Source organism: Octodon degus, unplaced genomic scaffold (assembly GCF_000260255.1).
Source record: "Octodon degus isolate 3935 unplaced genomic scaffold, OctDeg1.0 scaffold00088, whole genome shotgun sequence".
Taxonomy (NCBI): domain Eukaryota; kingdom Metazoa; phylum Chordata; class Mammalia; order Rodentia; family Octodontidae; genus Octodon; species Octodon degus.
The window spans coordinates 9424333-9443103 of record NW_004524664.1 but is presented as its reverse complement, the minus strand read 5'-3'; the positions used below and the strand labels follow the sequence as shown (position 1 = coordinate 9443103).

The 18771-nt window shown below is 49.7% G+C and overlaps 1 protein-coding gene across 1 annotated transcript; it reads right to left on the bottom strand.

Moving 5' to 3' along the window:
• Positions 1-2103: 2103 nt before the first annotated feature.
• Rnf122 (ring finger protein 122) lies at positions 2104-17539 on the bottom strand. Its single transcript, XM_004637267.2, has 6 exons — positions 17204-17539; positions 11050-11206; positions 5432-5477; positions 5148-5189; positions 3930-4012; positions 2104-3706 (listed from the first exon to the last, which is right to left on the bottom strand). Exons 1-6 carry the CDS (start codon positions 17226-17228, stop codon positions 3592-3594), a joined length of 468 nt encoding a protein of 155 aa, XP_004637324.1. The 5' UTR covers positions 17229-17539; the 3' UTR covers positions 2104-3591.
• Between the last annotated feature and the right edge of the window lie 1232 nt (positions 17540-18771).

Genomic DNA, 18771 nt, shown 5'->3' with positions numbered 1-18771 from the left:
CCAATCTATGGCTGCCATTGGCTCTCAAAAGTTGTCCAACAGGATCTCTGAATCTCTATCCTCACTTCAGGTGCCCATGTCATCAGTGGCAGATCCATATACAACTTCTTTAAGTCATTCACTGTGAAATTAAAAAGAACAAACAATCAAAACCAATGCTGATACAGGGTGCTATACCGTGGCAAGGACACCCAGCACCTGCCGCTTCTCTGGAGGTGGTCTTCCCTGTTCACATAAGCCGGGGAGGTAACACCACCTACTGTCTTGTGTCGCTTCATGGAGAGCCAGCTGCTGCTATAGCCCTGTGAGCAGCAAAGCTGGCACTGAACGTAGATCCCCACGGTCTGGCTTGCCATTTCTGCCCTGACACGTAATAGCTGTGTGTGAACTACTTGCCTTTCTCAACATTCTGTCCATAATCCAAACTCCAGAAAAGAAAGCAATGGTTTTAGGTAAACACTCATGATCTTGATTGACCAAATGGCTTGTCAGTTATCAGTAAAGTTGGAATCCTGTTATGTAGCTATGCTATCACCCACTTTCCTTCAGTGGTTTGTCCTTGGAGATGCATTTGGGGTGCAAATTCATTAATACTAAATACCCTACAGTTGCCTGGATGCTCAAAGGAAAAAAAAAATGGTACCCAAATGGTGCCTAGATTTTTTTTAAAGCCCGATCTAAATACATTTTAGGATACTTACTGCCTCCAATCCCTTGTTTCTGGCTGTGCACAGGCCTTACCTCAACCCCAGTCTTTCCCCCTTTCCACTTCATTTGCAGTTGCTTGCACTCTGTTTTCTCAGCCACTCAGGCCAGCTCCCCCCAAGCACAGGGCTTATGCCTTTTCCACACGGCAGGGGCTTTTCTGTCCTCCAGTGTCTGTCTGCCATCAGTGTACGAAATGCCGCGCTGAGTAACAAGATCATGCTAATGGTGATTAACTTTGGAGCTTATTGCTGTTTAGCCTGTACACATCTGTTCTCAGTTCATTGCTGATCAGCTGAGCAGTACCTCGTTTTCCCCTTTTATGCACCCTGGAATATGTATTACGTGACTTGAGTGGAAGCACTACAAATAATGCATTTCTCCTTATCGGTTTGACCTCGATTGGAAAATTTTAAAATTCGTATTTTGGTTTTTTTGAGACAAGGTCTTGCTATGCAGTTCAGACTGGACTTGAATGCACTAGGCAGCTCAGGCTGGCCTCAAACTCATAGCGATCCTGCTGCCTCAGCCTCCTGAGTGCTGGGATCGCAGGTATGTCACCATGCTTGGATGAAATGCTGATTTTTAGCTTGTATTTTCATGCAAACATCAATGAATTCAATACTGAAGTATATTCCTTAAAGGGGAGATAGTGAGGTGGAGACTTGAAGCCTACCTACAGATTTCCTGTATCCATGAGGCCAGAGCAGGAGGGAGAGGGGCAGGGAATGGAGAGAATTTTTCCCCCACAGCAGAGCAATCTGGCAGTGCTACAGGAGGAAGTGGCAGCCCCAAGGAAGAAAGATCAGGCCCCAAAAGCTTGGCAGTAGCAACAGGACTGGAAGTTTTCAGCAGGGTTAGAGTGTGAAGAGGGAAGGTATTAAGAACAGCTGCACCTGTGGGTGAAGACAGGTTCTCGGAACTGAGGACTTAAGGGGCTGCCCAGTATGTGTGCAAACCAAACCGGCTGCATTTTCTAGGGTACACCTGCAGGGAAGGGAGGGGCCTTGGCACCTTTAGGGAGCATACCTATTGCACAGCCACTCGACAGCACACTGTACTTCACTCAGCAAACGCTCCTACGCTCAGCACCCAGGACCTGTTCCTGGTGGCCACTGGCATTGCCCAGTACCACCAAGCAGGTGGAATACAGGGTCCCCCTGCTTCCGGCTTATAATAGCTAAGAAAAGCATTCCTAACACTCTCAGCCCATATGACACATCCACTATTGACTCAGGTCCTCCTCAGCAGGAATGCATGGGCAGAGGACGTGTACAAGATCTTCTGAGCACACACAGGCCCGGGGAGCGTCAGCACACAACACTTCTAGGTAGGTATGGTATGGGCTAGGGCGTGCCAGCCTGTGAATGACAGCTTTCAGTTAAGAAAAAAGTAAAAGATCAGGCTTTCCTGGCAGCAACCAGGACCCTGTTAGTTGCAAAGGCACTGACAATTACAAGTAGAATTTTATTAGTTCCAAGTTGTAGTGCAGTGATGTGCTAGAAAACATTAACTGTAATGTTGTCTAAAAAGCTGATGAGGCTGGCTAAGCTTTTACTGTGCATTAGTATTAGTCTTGAACTATGTTGTACAGATAATAATCTATTGCCATCAATTAAAAAAATAAAATTTGGAGATGGATCTCTTGCTATGTTCTCAGGCTGGTGTGTAACTTCTGAACTCAAATGCACCACCTGCCTGAGCCTCCCTAGTGCGGGATTATGGATGTGCACCACCATGCCTGGCTCAAGGTGAAGGCTAAGAACATCTGCGTGTGGAAGCTACACCCATAAGCCCAGCTGCTGAGGAGGCTCAGGCAAGATGGCCGACCTGGACAACGCAGCAAGACTCTATCTGTGTGTGGTGTGGGTAGGGGAAGGCAGAAAGAGGCAGTGAGAGAACTTGACGCCCTCTGCTATCAGAGAAGCTGACAGGCAGAGCCATAGCCACAGGCAAAGTTGGTTAGACAAAATTGTTACTAAATTTAATTTTCTTTAAATACATATCCTTCTCCCACTCTCCCCCACTGTGGGGAGGAAGGGAAGACTCAACCCCCTCCATTCCGGGGATCCCACGCCTAAAGCCCGAGATGGTCAGGATGAAGTATAAAATACTATGTACATGGGGGAAGCAGGTATCTGTCTATACTGTGAGCTCCAACAACCCTGTCCCTCGGTCCCTCTTACTCCTTTAGAAAAAGCCCCTGGGAAGCAACTGAGTGCGTGACAGGCCTTCCCTGGGAGGAGCTCTCCAGCCCCAACGGGAAATAGGAAGCTCCTAGATGAACTGAGCATGAAGGCAAGGAGGGTAGATAGCACCTCAGATCACAGGGGCAGGTGCAGCCCTCTGACCCTGCAGGCAGCCAGCCTTTGGCCAGCCTGCTTCACCAGGTCCTATGTAAACATTGACTGTTTCCTCACAGAGGTCCCTGCTCTCCACTCCCAGGGGCAGCGCCTGGTTCCTGCTCTTTTCTTCTTTCCCCTCCAGCCTTCCTATGGAGGAATGGAGGGGTGTGGAGGTTGTAGGTGGGGCAAAGCCAGCTTTTCCTTGCTAGCTCCTGTGGGTTATCCTTTTAGCTAGCGGGAAAACTGAGGGTGGAGGCTCAACTCCTTCCCAAGTAGGGACAAGGCAGGAAGATGTTCCATACCAGGGCACAGAAGTCTGGCTGGGTGAGGCCAGGGGTACTGAATGACAGGAACGGCTTCAGGAGGTGGGAAGATGGGCACTGGTCTCATCCTCAGTCTGGGACACAGGCCCTGTGCCACCCTCCCCTTCAGGTGAATGTGACTGTCACCACCCAAGTCTTTCTGTTCACTGTGGCTGTGAGAGGGACCAGGCCCCCAAAGAACAAAAGGTCTTCTCCATGTCTCTGCAGAGCATCAGCGCTCACACCAGCTCGTCCAGTAAGATCCCGATGCTCTGAGTGGCTTCTGCGGGGCCAGCGATGGGCTTGTTGCACATCGGGCACACACAACGGACCTCCAGCCACTTCACCAGGCATCTGTGGACAAAAGACTGTTATCTCCAGACAGAGCCCCACGGCTGCCCCAGATACTGCGAGTGCCCAGCTGGGTCTCGGAACAAGAGCATCCCTGTGCCTGCCCAGCTTCACCCCTGATGACTTGGTCTCTAGGCAGGACAGAGTTTAGGGGCATCACTGGCAAGTGGTAGATGGGAGGTGGCAGGAAAGGTTCTCGGGCAGCCCTGACTGTACCCCCACGTACTTCCGGTGGAAGGTGTGTTGGCACGGGAGCACGCCGAGCTCATCCTTCCCCTTGAAGTCCTCCAGACAGACAGCACAGGTCTGCTGTGAAGAAAGAGAGAAGGGCCTGTGAGCGCATCCAGCAAGCACCGCCCACCCACCCTGGGATCCACTTTCTCATCTCCAGCCAAGAAAACGCTAAGCTCTAGCCCAGCCTCCTCTGTCAGCCAGAGAAATTTGGCCTATTTTACAAAACTGCATCAACAGCCTGATAGCAACTACATGTGTCTGCTTAAACTTAAATTAACCAAAAGAAAACAACAAATTTATCCCCCCTTCCTCTTGTACTAGGCTACAATTTTTTTTTTTTTTTTTTTTTTTTTGAGTATTACAAAGGTTTAACAAAAATTTAATGCAAAAAATGTGACCAGGCATAGTGGCTACTCAGGTGGCCAAAGCAAGAGGACTGCAAGTTCAAGGCCACCCAGGACTATATGGTGAGTTCAAATTGAGCCTGGACTATGTAGCAGAACCTTGTTTCAAAAATGAAAGGGTCGGGGGATGGACCAAAGGTGTAGGCCAACAGAGTGTGGGTTCAGCATTCAGGAGGCCTGACTTCTCCGCCTAACAGCATCTACACTCATGCAAGGCTCCTAACGTGGTATTATTTCCTCACGTTACCACTGCCCAGCACTGTTCTGCTGTGCGGCGGCAGCAAGCCCCATACACTCACTTATCACAAGACTCAGAAAGGGCTCAAATCTTCTTGGTGTTCCTCAGACATTTAATTTATATAACTTCTTGACCATCACTGTCTTCAGGGACAGGGAAGAGCCACTGGCCTGGGGACACTAGACAGACCTGGGTTGTGTGGACAGGCATGTACATGGGTAAAAGGATCTGATTTTTTAATGAAAAAGCAGGCCCAGCAGCTGGCTATACAAAACCTAACCCCAGGGTGCTGTGGCAGGAGCAGGGTGGCCATCCTTCCCTTAAAAGTTATGCAGACTGAAGTCAGGGCCAGGTGTCAGTACTCCCCCAAGCCCTCTTGTGATCCCCTTGTTTCCTACCAGAACCGGTTTCAAAAATGAATTACATGTAATAACTACCTGCCTAGATGCTTCCCTTTTATGTGGTCAAAGCAGATACGGAGGCAGGGACAAGAAAGACTCTCATAAAAGTTACAGGGTCTGGAAGCTGGAGGAAGGCCCTGGTCGCCTTACCTACTGGGGTCACTTACCCCATAGAGCTGTAGCTTCTTGGCATCACCTTTAAGCACCACCTGGGGAGCCAAGAGGAGGTGTGAGTCTGAAGCCATCAGCCACAGGGCCCAGGAAGGACTAAGCACTGAAGGGAGTCCTGGTCACTCAGGGCAAGCCTGACTCAGGGACAGGGAGAGGTGCTGGCTTCAGGAAGGTACAGAGGGGAGGGCAAGGAGCCCCTGGCAGGGCGGCTTGGGCTTGTTCTGCACCCCACCATAGCAGCTCTCGGAAGGAGCAGGTGTCAGGGAAAGGGGCACTTTACCTCCTTATAGCCATATCGTTCACTCTGTGCCTGATTCCGGAGTTTGCTGGGGGAGGAAGAACGGAGGACAGGTTATTTTACTGTTGCATGAACAGCTACTGAAGCAGGCAAGCCTGGCTAGCTGCTTGGGCTCCCTCCCCCTCTTCTCAGGGGAGGCAGCGTGCCTGGCCTCTCAGCATCCTGGGGCCTGGCTCTGACCCATCAGGGCTACTGGAGTTGGCTAAGGACTTGGACTCCTGCTGACTTCCTGCCAGGTCCCACACATGGCCGGGACAGCTCCCGTGGAGCACTCCAAACAGCTTGTTTGTGCTCCCTGTACTGTCCCAGCAGGTAAACTCCTTCCGACATCCCAACTAGATAAATGGCCATTGTGCTTACCAAAGGTACAGAGTTAGACAGGTATTGTTAAAAGGGATATTTCCATTAAGGTAGGATGGCAGGATAAGCATGTCTCTGATGCCCCTGAGGAATTTTCCATCTGGAGAACACAGCACTTGGGAACCAAAACACACACCTCCTTTCCCTGCCAGACAAACCACACAGGCAACACCTTCCCAGTTTCTTCCTTGTCACCAGGCTGGCAGCCTGCTATGGCTTACCACTCACTACCTAAAACAGCATGTCATCACTGATAGCAACAGATGAATGGCTCACTGGGCGCTTGCTCTGTGACACTCGGACACCTACACAACCAAGGGTGCTCTCATTGATCCAAACACTTTAAAAAAGGGAGATACTCTCCTTTACAGATGAGGAAAATGAAGCCTAGAGAAACGAAGTCATTTGCCGAAACCTTCACAGAGCTAGTTTCATTTCAGAGTGTTAGTTTCATAGTTCAGACAGCACTGTCTCGATTTGAATAACAGTCTGGGTCATTAAAAAGCTTGTCCTCTCTACCACGGAACATGACCTGTCCCCAGAACGCCATCCTGGGAATATAATTAGAGCTTGGGACAGACCCACATTTCATTCCACCTGCGTCTCTCTCAGTGACTTCTGAAGCAAATGGCTGGCACCATAATTATGCTCTGATTCTGTGCCTTTTTATTTCAGTGGAGGAGACTTACTCTGAATTCAGCAGTTCTGACTTTCTTTCTCCCTCCCTCTCTCCCGCCTCCTCCTCCTCCTTCGTTTCCCCTTGCTCCTGGCAGCCCTGGGGATTGAATCTAGGCTCTTCACACTGAGCTAGATCCCCAGTGTTGTTTCTTTTTTGGCTATATGTTGAACCCAGGATCTCAAGTGTGTCCATCCCACTTGACGACTGAGCTGTACCCCCAGATGTCCCTGATTATGTCTCACACAGGCCTGGGTTTTGGAAGAAACTATCCAAATCCCATCAAATTAGAGTAAGGGCAGAGTAGGGCCCAAATCCAGCTCACTCACTATCTGCTTTTGTCTGCTTCACAAACTAAGAAAGGTTTTTATTCAGTATTTGAAAACAGAAGAACACACTGTCATAAAAATGAACCAATACATTAAAATGAATAAAAATTATATTTAAAAAATGAACCAACATGAAAAAACCCTTCTTAAGACACAGCGATAGGGCTGGTGAGATGGCTCAGTGGTCTAAAGCACCTACTTAGAACAAGCAAAGCACAGGGACCGCGGTTCAATCCCCAGCACCACATGCCTGAGCTGGCCACACACACACACACACACACACACACACAAACAAATAAAAATAAAAAAAAAAAAAAAGACACAGCGATAGGGCTGGGGTATAGCACAAGGGTACAGTGCTTCCCCAGCACGCTCAAGGCCTTAGGTTTGATCTGCACCACTAGAGGAAAAATAGTCCAACTGGAGTGTTGGTTAAATGTGACTGGCACACAGCTGTGCTCAGTCTCTGCATACTCCGGGAAGAGGTGAGTGGTTGGGATAGAGCCTTCATGACCCCCAAGGCCTCAACGATTCACCATCTGACCTCGTGTGGAAAAAATGGGAGAGAAAACTGCTCATCTTGGACAGTGGCCATCAAGGAGGGCATGACGATGCCCTGTGGGCACAAGAGAGGCTGAAACCATCCCCGGGTTTGGGGAAGCAGAAGCAGAAGGCACAGCCAGCTGTGCTGAGGTGCAGTGCTGGGCCGATAAGATCTGCCTGCCAACTCCTCACCCTTTCCTGACAAGAAGTCACGAGACCACGGCTTTGCCTGGAGCCTCGAAGGCTGTCCAGGTGGACTCCTGCCAGGACTGCGGAGCCGGGCAGCAGCACAGCCACTGTCCCTTTCCTTCCTCTCACTGCTTTCTGCCTTGGTGGGGTTTTGCTGGCAGCCTGGCTGGGGCTCCAACGTCCCACACATAACTGGGCAGAGGACACTTCCTCACCCTAAGAGGCTTGACACAGCAGGTGCATCTCTTCCTGACCTATGTGCGAGAGGGATGAGAAGGACTGGGACCCAGCTGACACCAAGCTGGTGCCTTCTGTGGGAGAAAGACACTGTTGCAGCATTAAGAGGCACAGGCAGTGTAAATAAGGAAGTGGTGAAGAGCCGGTGTGTGTGTGTGTGTGTGTGTGTGTGTGTGTGTGTGTGTGTTGCGGTTGTGGCAATGAAACTCATGGTAGATGAACACTACCCCTAAGCTGTATCCTTTTGGGGGCAGGGGAAGGACAGGGTCTCACCTTGAACTCTATACAACCCAGGCTAGCCTTAACCGTGCCTCCTGCCTCAGCCTCTGGAGTACTGGTGTGCACCAGTATGCCTGCCTGCTACCTCCCATCTGTTTTGAACTCTGTCTGGGGGCTGAGGGCACCACACATCTTTTGAGGCTCAACTGCCTCCCCTGCAGTGGGGCTACACTTGCGTGGTGTGTGCTGTGTGTCTTGTGTTTGCAGTACCCTGGGGACCCTCATCCTTCTTGCCTGTCCATCTCCCTTTAATGGTCTTACCCAGGCATCCTCCAGAACACTCAGAACGAAGCATCAGAGCTGCTCCTTTGTCCTGTGTAAAGAATTCATCTCAGGAAAGATTAGGTCATGCTGAAATAGGGCCCAAAAAAGGTTGCACGGAAAACAGCAAAAAGCAAAACCCCTAGGTAATCCCAGCTGGGCACAGAGCACCGAACACTTTGGACAGGTGGCCTTCTCAGTTGTTGGCTGAGCAAAGCTACTAAAAATACTCTGATTTCAATGAGACCATTTCTAGCCACTGCCAGCGGGCTTTCCCTTTCCTCTTTTCCCTCTTAGGACAAACAATACTGCAGGCAGATCCTGAAGATAATCGTTCCTTTCCTGTCTATTTGTACTTCAGCAGCCCCTCCATCCTGTGCAGAGCAGAGGTCAGCTCCAAGGGGAGAAAAAGGGGTGAGGGGCAGCTGGCCTCGGCTGGGAGCTCCCCAGGTCAGGAGCAGCAGTCATGGGCCTATTTTGGTTGAGGAGGAAACCAAGAAGCAGAGAGAGGAAGTGGCTTCCGCGCTTGTGTGTCTTTCTATATATAGGCATACATTCCACATACCACTGAGTCCCTGTAGCTGGGACTCTCCAGGCTGAGCTGGCTTTGTACAGGCTGCATGCGGGACAGAGAGGAGGGTGACAAGGGGACAGATTACCAAAGAAGGGATAGGTGGTGCCAGCTTTTAGCATCACAGAGCGACTGCTCTGTTTTGCCCCACCTAAGTAAAGAAAAATTAGTAATATATCGATCCCCAGCCTGTCCTGGACCCCAATGCCCAGCCATTAGGGAGTGGCCACAGATTCTCAGAGCTCCTCTACTCCCCAAGCTAGAAAGCACACTCACAGAAGGCAAACATATGGAAGGAATCAGAGGCCAGCAGCCTGGCCCTTCTGAGAGTCTGCCTCGACGGATGGCTTTGGGTAACGCTTTAACTGTTGGGAGCAGTAATGTTTTCCTTTACACAGTGGGCCATACTGATACTGGAGGAGTGTCCAGAGAATTAAGTGTGCTAAATCATTTACAAAATGCTGACCACCATATCTGGCTCACAGGAGAGTCCTTGGCAAAGAGCAGCTGAAAACCTAAGGCCATGCCAAGTGGCACAGTTAGAAAACAAACCTTGGCCACCCAGGGCCTGGCCAGAGTCTCTGGACTTATTACTTGATCATTTGTTTTTTGTTGTTTGGTGCACACGCATGTGTCTGTGTGTGTGCGCGAGGGTGTGTGTGTGTGTGTGTGTGTGTGTGTGTGTAAAGAGGCCAAAGAGTGTTTTGCAGTTTCTTCCCAAACCTCATGCTACGTAAGTTTCTGGTGTTTGGTTTGTGTCTACTTTTAGCCTTCTGGGAAGTGAGTGGGTTGCATGATATGGGAGTTATAGGGAAAGGTCAGAGTGCTCAGATGTATTTGAAGGAGAAAACTTAGGGTTCAGGGAGCAGGAGGAGAGAGAAAGAGCCATACTACATGTCTACCCTCATCACCCCTTAATAGCTAAATGGAAATTTCATACTCAGCTGTTCAAGAGGAAAAGTAAAGCACTATGTTTGCTGCAGAAGTCCCAGTCCCGGAACTCTTCTGCAAAGTTCTGAGAAAGAGGCCCAAGGTAGTGAACTGACTTGGGAACATCGCCCAAAAGGATGTCTCCTTCCTCAAGGGAGCGCTTTCAGGCTTAGACAGACAGACATCTGTCTCCCTTCTAGCTGTTTCCTGGCTGAAGCACTCACCTAGCAGGGCATCTCAGGAGGCAGACAGGGTTCTTTTGCTTTAATCCTCTTAAGTGATCTGGCTGGTCCCTAGCCTAGATGCCACAAGAGGTCTCCTGAGGCATCTGGTAATGTGTATGGCGGGGGAGCGACACAGTTACCACGATGACTCCAAGGACTGGGTGTAGGCATGTTCTGTTGGCCAGGGATATTCGACCCTCTCTCACACAGGGAAGTCCCACACCAGTCAAAATTATCAATACCAACAGCACATTCCAGGTACAAACATTACTACTTGGATTTCCACTCTAAATACCAATTGGGCCCAAACACTTCTGTAGAAAATGGCCACCAGTTCCCACGTTCAACAGGAGGAAGAGAGATAGTTCCTGGAGCTTGACTAACTTTGCAAAGCTTATGTTCTTCCCTGGATCACTAAGCAATTAAGAATAAGTGACTCCCTTTTTTTTCCACTTCAAAAATATAAGCGCTAATAGAAGAGGACATAAAAAGAACTAAGATGTGTTATGTACATGTACCAACTTCCTGCAATGAATGTAATCATTATGTTCTGCAAAAATGAAGTAATAATTTTTTTCTTATTTTAGAAAAAGAGCTTACTAGCCAAAACAGACAAGTATTCCTTGATACTAGCTTGCCAGTATCAGCATTTGTAAAGCTGACGACACAATTTCCCAAGAGGGCAAAGAAAGAAGCCATCGATGCCCATCCACTCCTGCCCAAAGGATATGAGTAAGCACAAGAGAGGGAGAGCTGGGAAGTCACCAGACAGAGTACTCAAGGCAAACCTACAATAACTGGCCAAGAGATGGCATGGTGACCTTCTGTGCTGTGGGACAACTTGACAGGCTGATATAAATAGAACTACCAAGTCCCAGAGGGCCAGAGAAGGGCTGGCCAAGTCGTGTCCTCCCAGCAGTGCTTTAGCATGAAGGGCAGTATCTACTCCTGGCCTCTTCTCTTTTTGAGATACTTCCCCAGGTTGGTTAGTGTCCACCAACCTGATAAAATAGCAGCAGAAGATGAGGCTGAGCATGAAGACAAAGATGCCTGTGCCGAAGATGACCATATAGATGTTGAGTGGGAGGTCTTGGAAACTGATGGGTGGCATTGAGCAGGACTTGTTGGTACTAACCAGTCCTAGGCCACAGAAACACCCTGCAAAGAAAGAGGGAAAAAACATATTAGATATTTACAAAAAAAAAAAAAAGAAAGAAATTTATGACGAGGGCTGATGACGCACTATTTCTGCTGCAATTGCAAGCTCGAAGCTCAACTTCTTACTTAGATGCTTGAGCTTGCTAACTCTTACTGGTTACATTATCTTGGGAAAATTATTTAATCAATCTTCAAAATGGAGCAATATAGGAAGTTATTATGGTTTGTGTATAGGTGTCCCCCTAGAGCTTCATGTAGTCTTGGGGCAGGTTCTGGAGTTTGAGATTGATTACTGTGGGAGTGGATGCTGCACCTGCCCTGGGGCAGGCAGTTTGCATTACAATGTTAAGAGGGAAGAGAAGCTAGAAGCTTGAGCTGCTGCTCTTCCTCCTTTGTGCTCTTGCTCTTTGCCACCGCCATGAAAGTTTGCCCTCTGCCCAGCACCGCTCTGCCTTGGAGCCAGCTGGGTATAGGCTGAAACCTCCAGTATCTGTGAGCTAAATAAACCTTTCCTTCCTTTAGTTTGAGTGTCTGGTATTTGTCCCAACAATAAGAGAAGAGTAACTAAGACAGAAGTATTGAAAGGGACCAAGGATTCAGGCAACGAGCAGAAAATGGAAAAATCCGTTCTACCCAGTAGAAAACCACAGATAATAGTAACAAGATAAACAGACATAGGTGAGAAAGTGTATTCTTTGGGTTCCAACCCATCTTTCTGCCTAGGTGTGTTGATCTATTAGAAGTTACTTCTCTAAGCATCACTTTGTCATAGGGAAATGAACAAAATCTAGAGGACTGAAAATGGCAGTAGAAGAAATAGGCTGTTAAATTTAAAAATGCATTTGCAAAGATCATTTGTCACTATGAAGCCACTTGCTTTAAAAGGCAGATTGTCTCAGGACTAGAATAGAAATTGTTCACTTCAAGATCAGGCCGGCACTCCAGAAAGCAGAGAAGGGAGCTGGGGCAGGGAGCTACGGCGCCCCTTCTGGTCAGTTGTGCCTTTCTCCTCAAAGCCCACTGTGGCACTGGCAGCCCCTGGGTAGTGTGTTAGAAATGCAGAATCACAGGCCTAGACTCCATGAATCAGGACAGACATTCCAACGAGACCTTCTGGTAATGGATCTGCACAGCTGGAGAAGCGCTGGCCAGCCACTAGATGCATCCCTTCTCCCGGGAATGGGGAAAGATTCTGACTGGCCTTTGAACTGCAGTGTTCACGAACTCTGTGCCAGGAGTTGGTGTTGTGGTGGGCATGTGACCAGGCTCTGGGCAAGGAAACAGAGAAGTTCTGGCTTATAAAGGTTTTCTTATTGTCCTGTCTCCAAGAAACGTGAAGGATAGGAACCAGGTTGTAACTGAAAAGAGAGAGGCTGATTAAAAGCCAAAGACTAAACATGGCAGCGCAGAAAGGTTGAAACCTTGATTAAACAGAACTCATTGCACCTACTGCATCCCAACCATGCTTGCATGCTACCAATGTAAGCTTTTTTTTTTAAAGCAGATGTGGCCTTTTTGTGTTGCCCAGTCTGGCCTGGAACTTTTAGGCTCAAGGGATCCTTGTGTCTTAGCTTTTTGAAGAGCAGGCACTACAAGGAATTCTATGCCTTCCAATTACATCTTTGTAACGCCACTGTAAAATGTTACTTCCTCACCTATGAGAGACTCAATCATTAAATGACCTACCCACAGCCAAGCAGCTTAGGCCCGGCCCCAGAAGGCTCTCTGCACTCAGGCTCTGGGTTCTAGACACACCCTTACATCTTGATTAGGAGCCAGGACCCATTAAAATGGACCATAAAGTTCTACCTGATAATTACCAATGCTTCCACAGCTCAGCAGAAGCCTGCTGGAAAGACTGGAAGTTGACTCTCACACAGTGAGTCACTTTCCTCTTCATCCCGCTCATCTGACTGGCAGCAATCCTAGCCTTTCTGCAAGTCTTCTAACACTGCCCCATTCTATGGCCACAAACCTGTTTCATGTACTCATCCCCTACTTGTTTCCTCATCGATGTCATCACTGTTTCTGGTTCCTTCTCTCATTCACCCCACAAGTCTGACACAGTCTCCCTCTCGTTTATCATGGGCTCTCCAAACCCACGTCTGGCTTCTCATCCTCCTGAATGTGCTCGCTACAGCCTTGCAGTCTCCCACTTGAATCTCCAGCACTATCCCATGTGTGGAGACAGCCTCTTCATTCTTTCTTTTTTATTGGTATTGGGGATTGCACCCAAGGTCTTCCCACAGAGCTGTGTATCAGGCCTTTAAAAAAATTTTTTTTTGTGATAGAGTCATGCTAAGTTGCCCAGGCTTAAGTGAAACTTGCAAGCCTGCCTCAGCCTCCCAAAGTGCTGGGACTACAGGGCTGTACTTCTACACCTGGCTCCTCAAGGTCTTCCTTACCCAGTCTTTTCCCCATTTGTTTCCTTGCCTATGTTCATCCACCCTTGTGTAAGATGCCCCAGTCCTGGTCTTGGTCATAGTCCAGGGGCCTCCCCTTCCTGTATTCCACAGCACTCACCACCTGGCTCAGTCGCTTGGGCTCTTGCTCCCGCATTGTCTTACAGTGGCTGCTTGTTCCCTGCACCAACTTCCTTTGACTCAAACATGTATTAAACACTATAATAAGACATTAAGGATAAGGAAGCATGTAAGAATGACTGGATACCCGATCAGGTTGGAAAGAAGAAGCGAAAGATCAAGCCAGGCAGGGTGGCACACACCTCAATGCCAGTTCTCAGGAAGCTGTGGCAAAATCATCACAAGTTCTCAAGCCTGGGCTGCACAGCAAATTCAAGGCCAGCCTGGACTACAGAGTGAGACCCTGTCTCAAAAGAAAGAAAAAGGAAACACAGAGAAAAAGAAAAGCACTACAGTAGAAACATGTCTATCCTGAGAACAAAACTTGTCACCAGGTGCATATAGTGCTAAGAGACCTGGACACTCATGAATCTGAAGACTGATTTGGATTTCTACCTCCAGGGCCTAGGCTTGTGATTGGCTTGCTTAGCCACTAGTTTAACACATAAATAACACTATACTTTCTCAACCTGGGCCCCTTGGCAAAAGCTCCTGCTTTAAAGAAAGAAGATTGATGTTTGGGAAAACTGCCCAGAAACTGACCTCAGCGAATAAATCACCAGTCAACTAACATGTATTGTTGAGGATCTGCTTTCTATGCTGACCTAGACATTGGGAAAAGGCAAAAAGCAAAGGAAATCCTTGTTCTAAAAGACTTTTTGATTAAGGAGAAATTAAAGAAAGAATTAGCTGTGCCCATCAGGGTGGGCCTTGCTTCTGGGCTCCAGCTGGAGATAGAAAGTAAGTTATTTTCTGCAACCCTTCCCACTCAAATATTTACTCTTTGTGGGCCAAAAGGAAATCAATGTTCCATGAAGGACTTAAGCTGGAATGGCTATAGAGCCAACCTTCAACTGGGCATGGCGGCACAAATCTGTAATCTTAGCACCTGGGAGGCTGAGACAGGAGGATTGCTGTGTGTTTGAGATCAGCCTAGGCTGCCCAGTTAGTTCCAGGCCAGCCTGAACTATATAGTAAGACCCTGTCTTAGAAAACCAACAACCAGAAAAACATTTTTCAGTCTACTTCGGAAGAGGGCTCAGGTCTTCCCTTCTACAAAATGGCATCCTCAGGATCAATGAGGCCTCTGTCCCACCTCCACCCACAGCAACATTTGGTGCTCTAAGGACTACAGCCACCCCCTACTGTCTTAGTGCTTCCATGTACCTTTCGTGAATGGGATCCTGATATATGCTGGGTCCCAAAGAATCTTGATTTGCTTCCTGTTCTGGGAACTTGCAGAGCTATGGCAGCTACCACTGCAGAGGGCATGAGCCCCAAGGCACCCTGACCCTAGCAGTCCAGGTTATCTCTACCATCTTTTACTGTTCCACAGAGGCTTTTCCTGGGGCTCTGGGACTCAGCGAGCTCAGCATTCTACAGGGAATGGAATGGGGTTGGTGGGAAATGCTTGGCAGTTAAGAGACACTCTCCATCTGCCTGTATCCCTGCTTGTGTCCCTTACTCAAAATGCTTCAGACTAGAAGTAAAGTGTTTCAGATTTTGGATTTCTTTTCCTTTGGATTCTGGCATATTTGCATAATACATAATGGGAGTGGAGCAGCACAAATTTAAAGATGAAATTCATTTATATTTCATCTATATCCAATACATATAGCCTGAAGTCACGTTTATGCAATATTTTATATAATTTGGGGGCATGAAACAGATTCACTGTATGGATTTTGCTTATGGTATCAGCTCAGCGCTTATAAAGTTTCAGCCATCGTTTAGATTTTGGCTTTTCTGATGAAGGGTCCTCAATCTCTACTGAAGAGAAATGGGAAAGAACTATGTTGGCCAAAAGCTAACAATGGAGTTATCCCTCTAAAACTTAGAAGGACAGAAAATACCAGCCCCGCATAAGAGGGGCTCCAAATGTTTTCCAATGGGACAGGGAAGGCGCTACCTCCTCACTAGAACCACGGACAAGGGCTGGGGATGTAGGTGAGCACGGGGGAGGGGGGGGGAAGCTTGCTTAGCATAAGCAGGGCCCTGGCTTTGATCTCCAGTCCCACAGAAGGAAAGGAAAAAAAAAAAAGCGAAAGGTAAAGCAGCAAGACTTCCGGGACTCTCAAGCTTCGCGTAAAAAGACGCTGAAGCAAGAAGTCCAGCGTTACCGACCGACCGTGCCACAGTCCTCCCTGAGTCTCTGTCCCATTGTCTCACCAACCAACCTATGAAAACCCTGACATCAGAATGTCTCATCTCGGCTGGCAGCCTGGGAGCAGATGACGTCAGAGAAGAACCGGCCAAGAAAGACCAGATCTGGGAACTGCCTCTCCTTCCCCACCACCGGGAACCCTTCCCAGACGTGGGGATGCACCGTCCTTCCTAGCCCCCCTGGCCGCCTCCTCGCCCACGTTTCTGCCTATCGCACACAGCTTGGTTCATTTTCAGGAAATTAGACTCGACTAGCAGAAGGAGGAAGAAGGGGGATGGAGGACACCCATACACATGCTGCCCAAACGCTGCCTTAAAACAAAAGCCTCTTGAAATAATTAATCCAAGACCTGGCAGGAGTCTACTCTCAAGAATGGAACCTCCCCCTGCGCCACCCGCCCGTGTGCCCCACAAATAAGGCCAGCTGCTTCCCAGCTCCCTCCCAAGCGCCCCTTCTTTAAACTCTCCAAGCGTAAGAAAAAGGGCTAAAGCCTCCAGGCTTCTAAGAGAGAGGAGGGTGGCGCTTAGTACCTCAAGCTCAGGACTCCCCTCAGGCAATTCAGAAGAGAATTTCGGACTCAAACGTAATCTGTATCACCTGAGCGGCTAAAAAGCCCCAGGTGAGCTAACCTGATTTAGCATGGGGGGGGGGGGAGGTCGTGCAGCAGGGCTGGGTTGGGGATGCAGTCACCTCCTAGGTTCGAGAAGAGCCTAAACTCCAGCAGGACTAGCCCCGCACCCCAAGGATAGCTGGGCTACAGGGCTGACTGCAAGGTTAAAGCAATTCAATAAAGCGCCAGTCTTTCATCCAGCGTCTTTCACAAGCTGGACGTCCCAGGAAGAGAGGCAACCACCCCCGCGCTCCGTCCCGCACGCTGCATTGTATACATATTTAAAATAGACTGCAAAGTTTCAGGCCGCGGAACTTGAGCTCCCTCTAGGAGATCCCGGCCCGAGCGCGGATTTAATTCTCCTCCAACCGCCACAACAAAGAACAGAGTTGAAGCGCACAAAGGCAGGGAGAGCGGGCCGGAGAGCCGAGTCGCCACACAAAGGCTGGGAACCCCTCGCTGTCGCGCCCCTGGCCGGCTGCGCGTCCGGAGACGCTGGAGTTAGACCCGGATCATTTCAAATTCCGCGCTGCGCAGAACTGCTGGGAGCCACAACGCCCCCCGCCACGGAGAGACCCGAGGAAGGCGAGAACAAGCCTCTCCAGAGTGCCCGCGCCCCGTCTCCGGCCGCCGGGACTCACCGTTACACCACTGGAACGGGTGCATCAAGGACGGCGCAGCGAGCTCCCCGGGGACGGCGCGGGCGCGGCGGGGTGCGCGCAGGAGGGGTCGACGCCGAGAACTGCGGTCGCCTTCTGCACGAGCCCGGCTCTCGAGCGGGGCTGTGGCAAGGCCGGCTTTCAGGGCAACAAAGGGAGAGGAAGAAACAAACAGCAGAAAGTCTCCCCGAGCGAAAAGCACCGCGGAGCACACGCGCGCAGGGCCCGGGCCGGGGGAGCCTCGGGGCGCGGGGACTGAGGCGTTCAGCCCCGGGGGAGCAGGCTTGGGTCCACGGCACCGAGCGCACCACAGAACCTAGCAGGCGCTGGGTCCCGACTCTGACCCGGGTGCACACCCCCTCCCTAAAGCGGCCCCGCTGAGACCCCGCCCCGCCGTCCGCCCGCGGCCAATGGGCGCCTCCTCTGCTCGGCCGGAGTCGCAACCCCGCCCACTTTCTCCAGCCAGCTGCAGACCCGGGCGCACCAGGAGCGACGCCCTAGAGCCGGGTGCCAGGGAAGACGAGCGACTGCTGCCACGTTGCTCCCCGCCTCCGGGTCCGACACTGTGAGCGTTTCTGTAGCCCCCGGAGGAGATGGGTCGGAGGACGCTGCGCGTCGGTCTAGCGAGCGAAGATGAGGTCCCGGCGTCGGCGGCGGGGACGCGCAGGACTTGACAAAGTTTTCACTTCTGGCCCGCGCCTCGATTGATAAACTAGGGAATTGGAGCTGAAGTTAAGGCAGATGAGTTGAGTTCTGCGGTCTCGGAGAGCAAAATGGACCCCGGAAACTGGAAATGGGCTCTTTTGAGTGTGGCCCCTTGTAGGTGTTGAATGAACAATATTTGAAAGGCTGAATCTCTCTATTCTCCGTCCAGTTCTCCTGTTTATGGTTTCTGTCAGTTTCAGTTTATCCACTTTCTCTTTTAAAAGAAGATACTCAGGGTAGGGGAGGTGGCACACGCCTGTAATTTCAGCACTCAGTAGGCTGAGGCAGGAGGGTCTCTGCAGATTTGATGCCAGTTTGAGCTACACAGTGAGTTCAGGGTCAGCCTTAACTACATGGTAAACCCAAATCTAAACAACAAACAACCAAAAAAAAAGCACTCGCCCCCTAGAGCATTGCACATAGAGAACCCTGGCACTCTGCAGGCTTTGCAGGCTTGGCTTTCCTGGGGCTTCAGGGAGTGGGAACATCAACAAGCAAACAAAGAAACTCGCTCTTTCCCTGAGTTTTTTAAAAATTCTGTTTATTTAATCTGTTAATTGGAGGTGAGTACTTTAAGGGAATTTGAGATGCCCAAATAAGCACAGGAGCCATAAAGAGGACTGATTTGCCTTTTTAGAGTGGTATCAGTCATCCTGACTGGCAGCACAGAACTGGTGGGGATTCCCCCCTTGGCCCCCATCTGTGGGGAATTGGTTCCAGGACTCCCCAGGACACCAAAATCTTCACATGTGCAAGTCCCTTACATGAAAAGGCTTGGTGTTTACATAAAAGTTTTGTACATCTCTCCTTTACCTCCCCTTCCCTCAAATATTTGCATACCCATG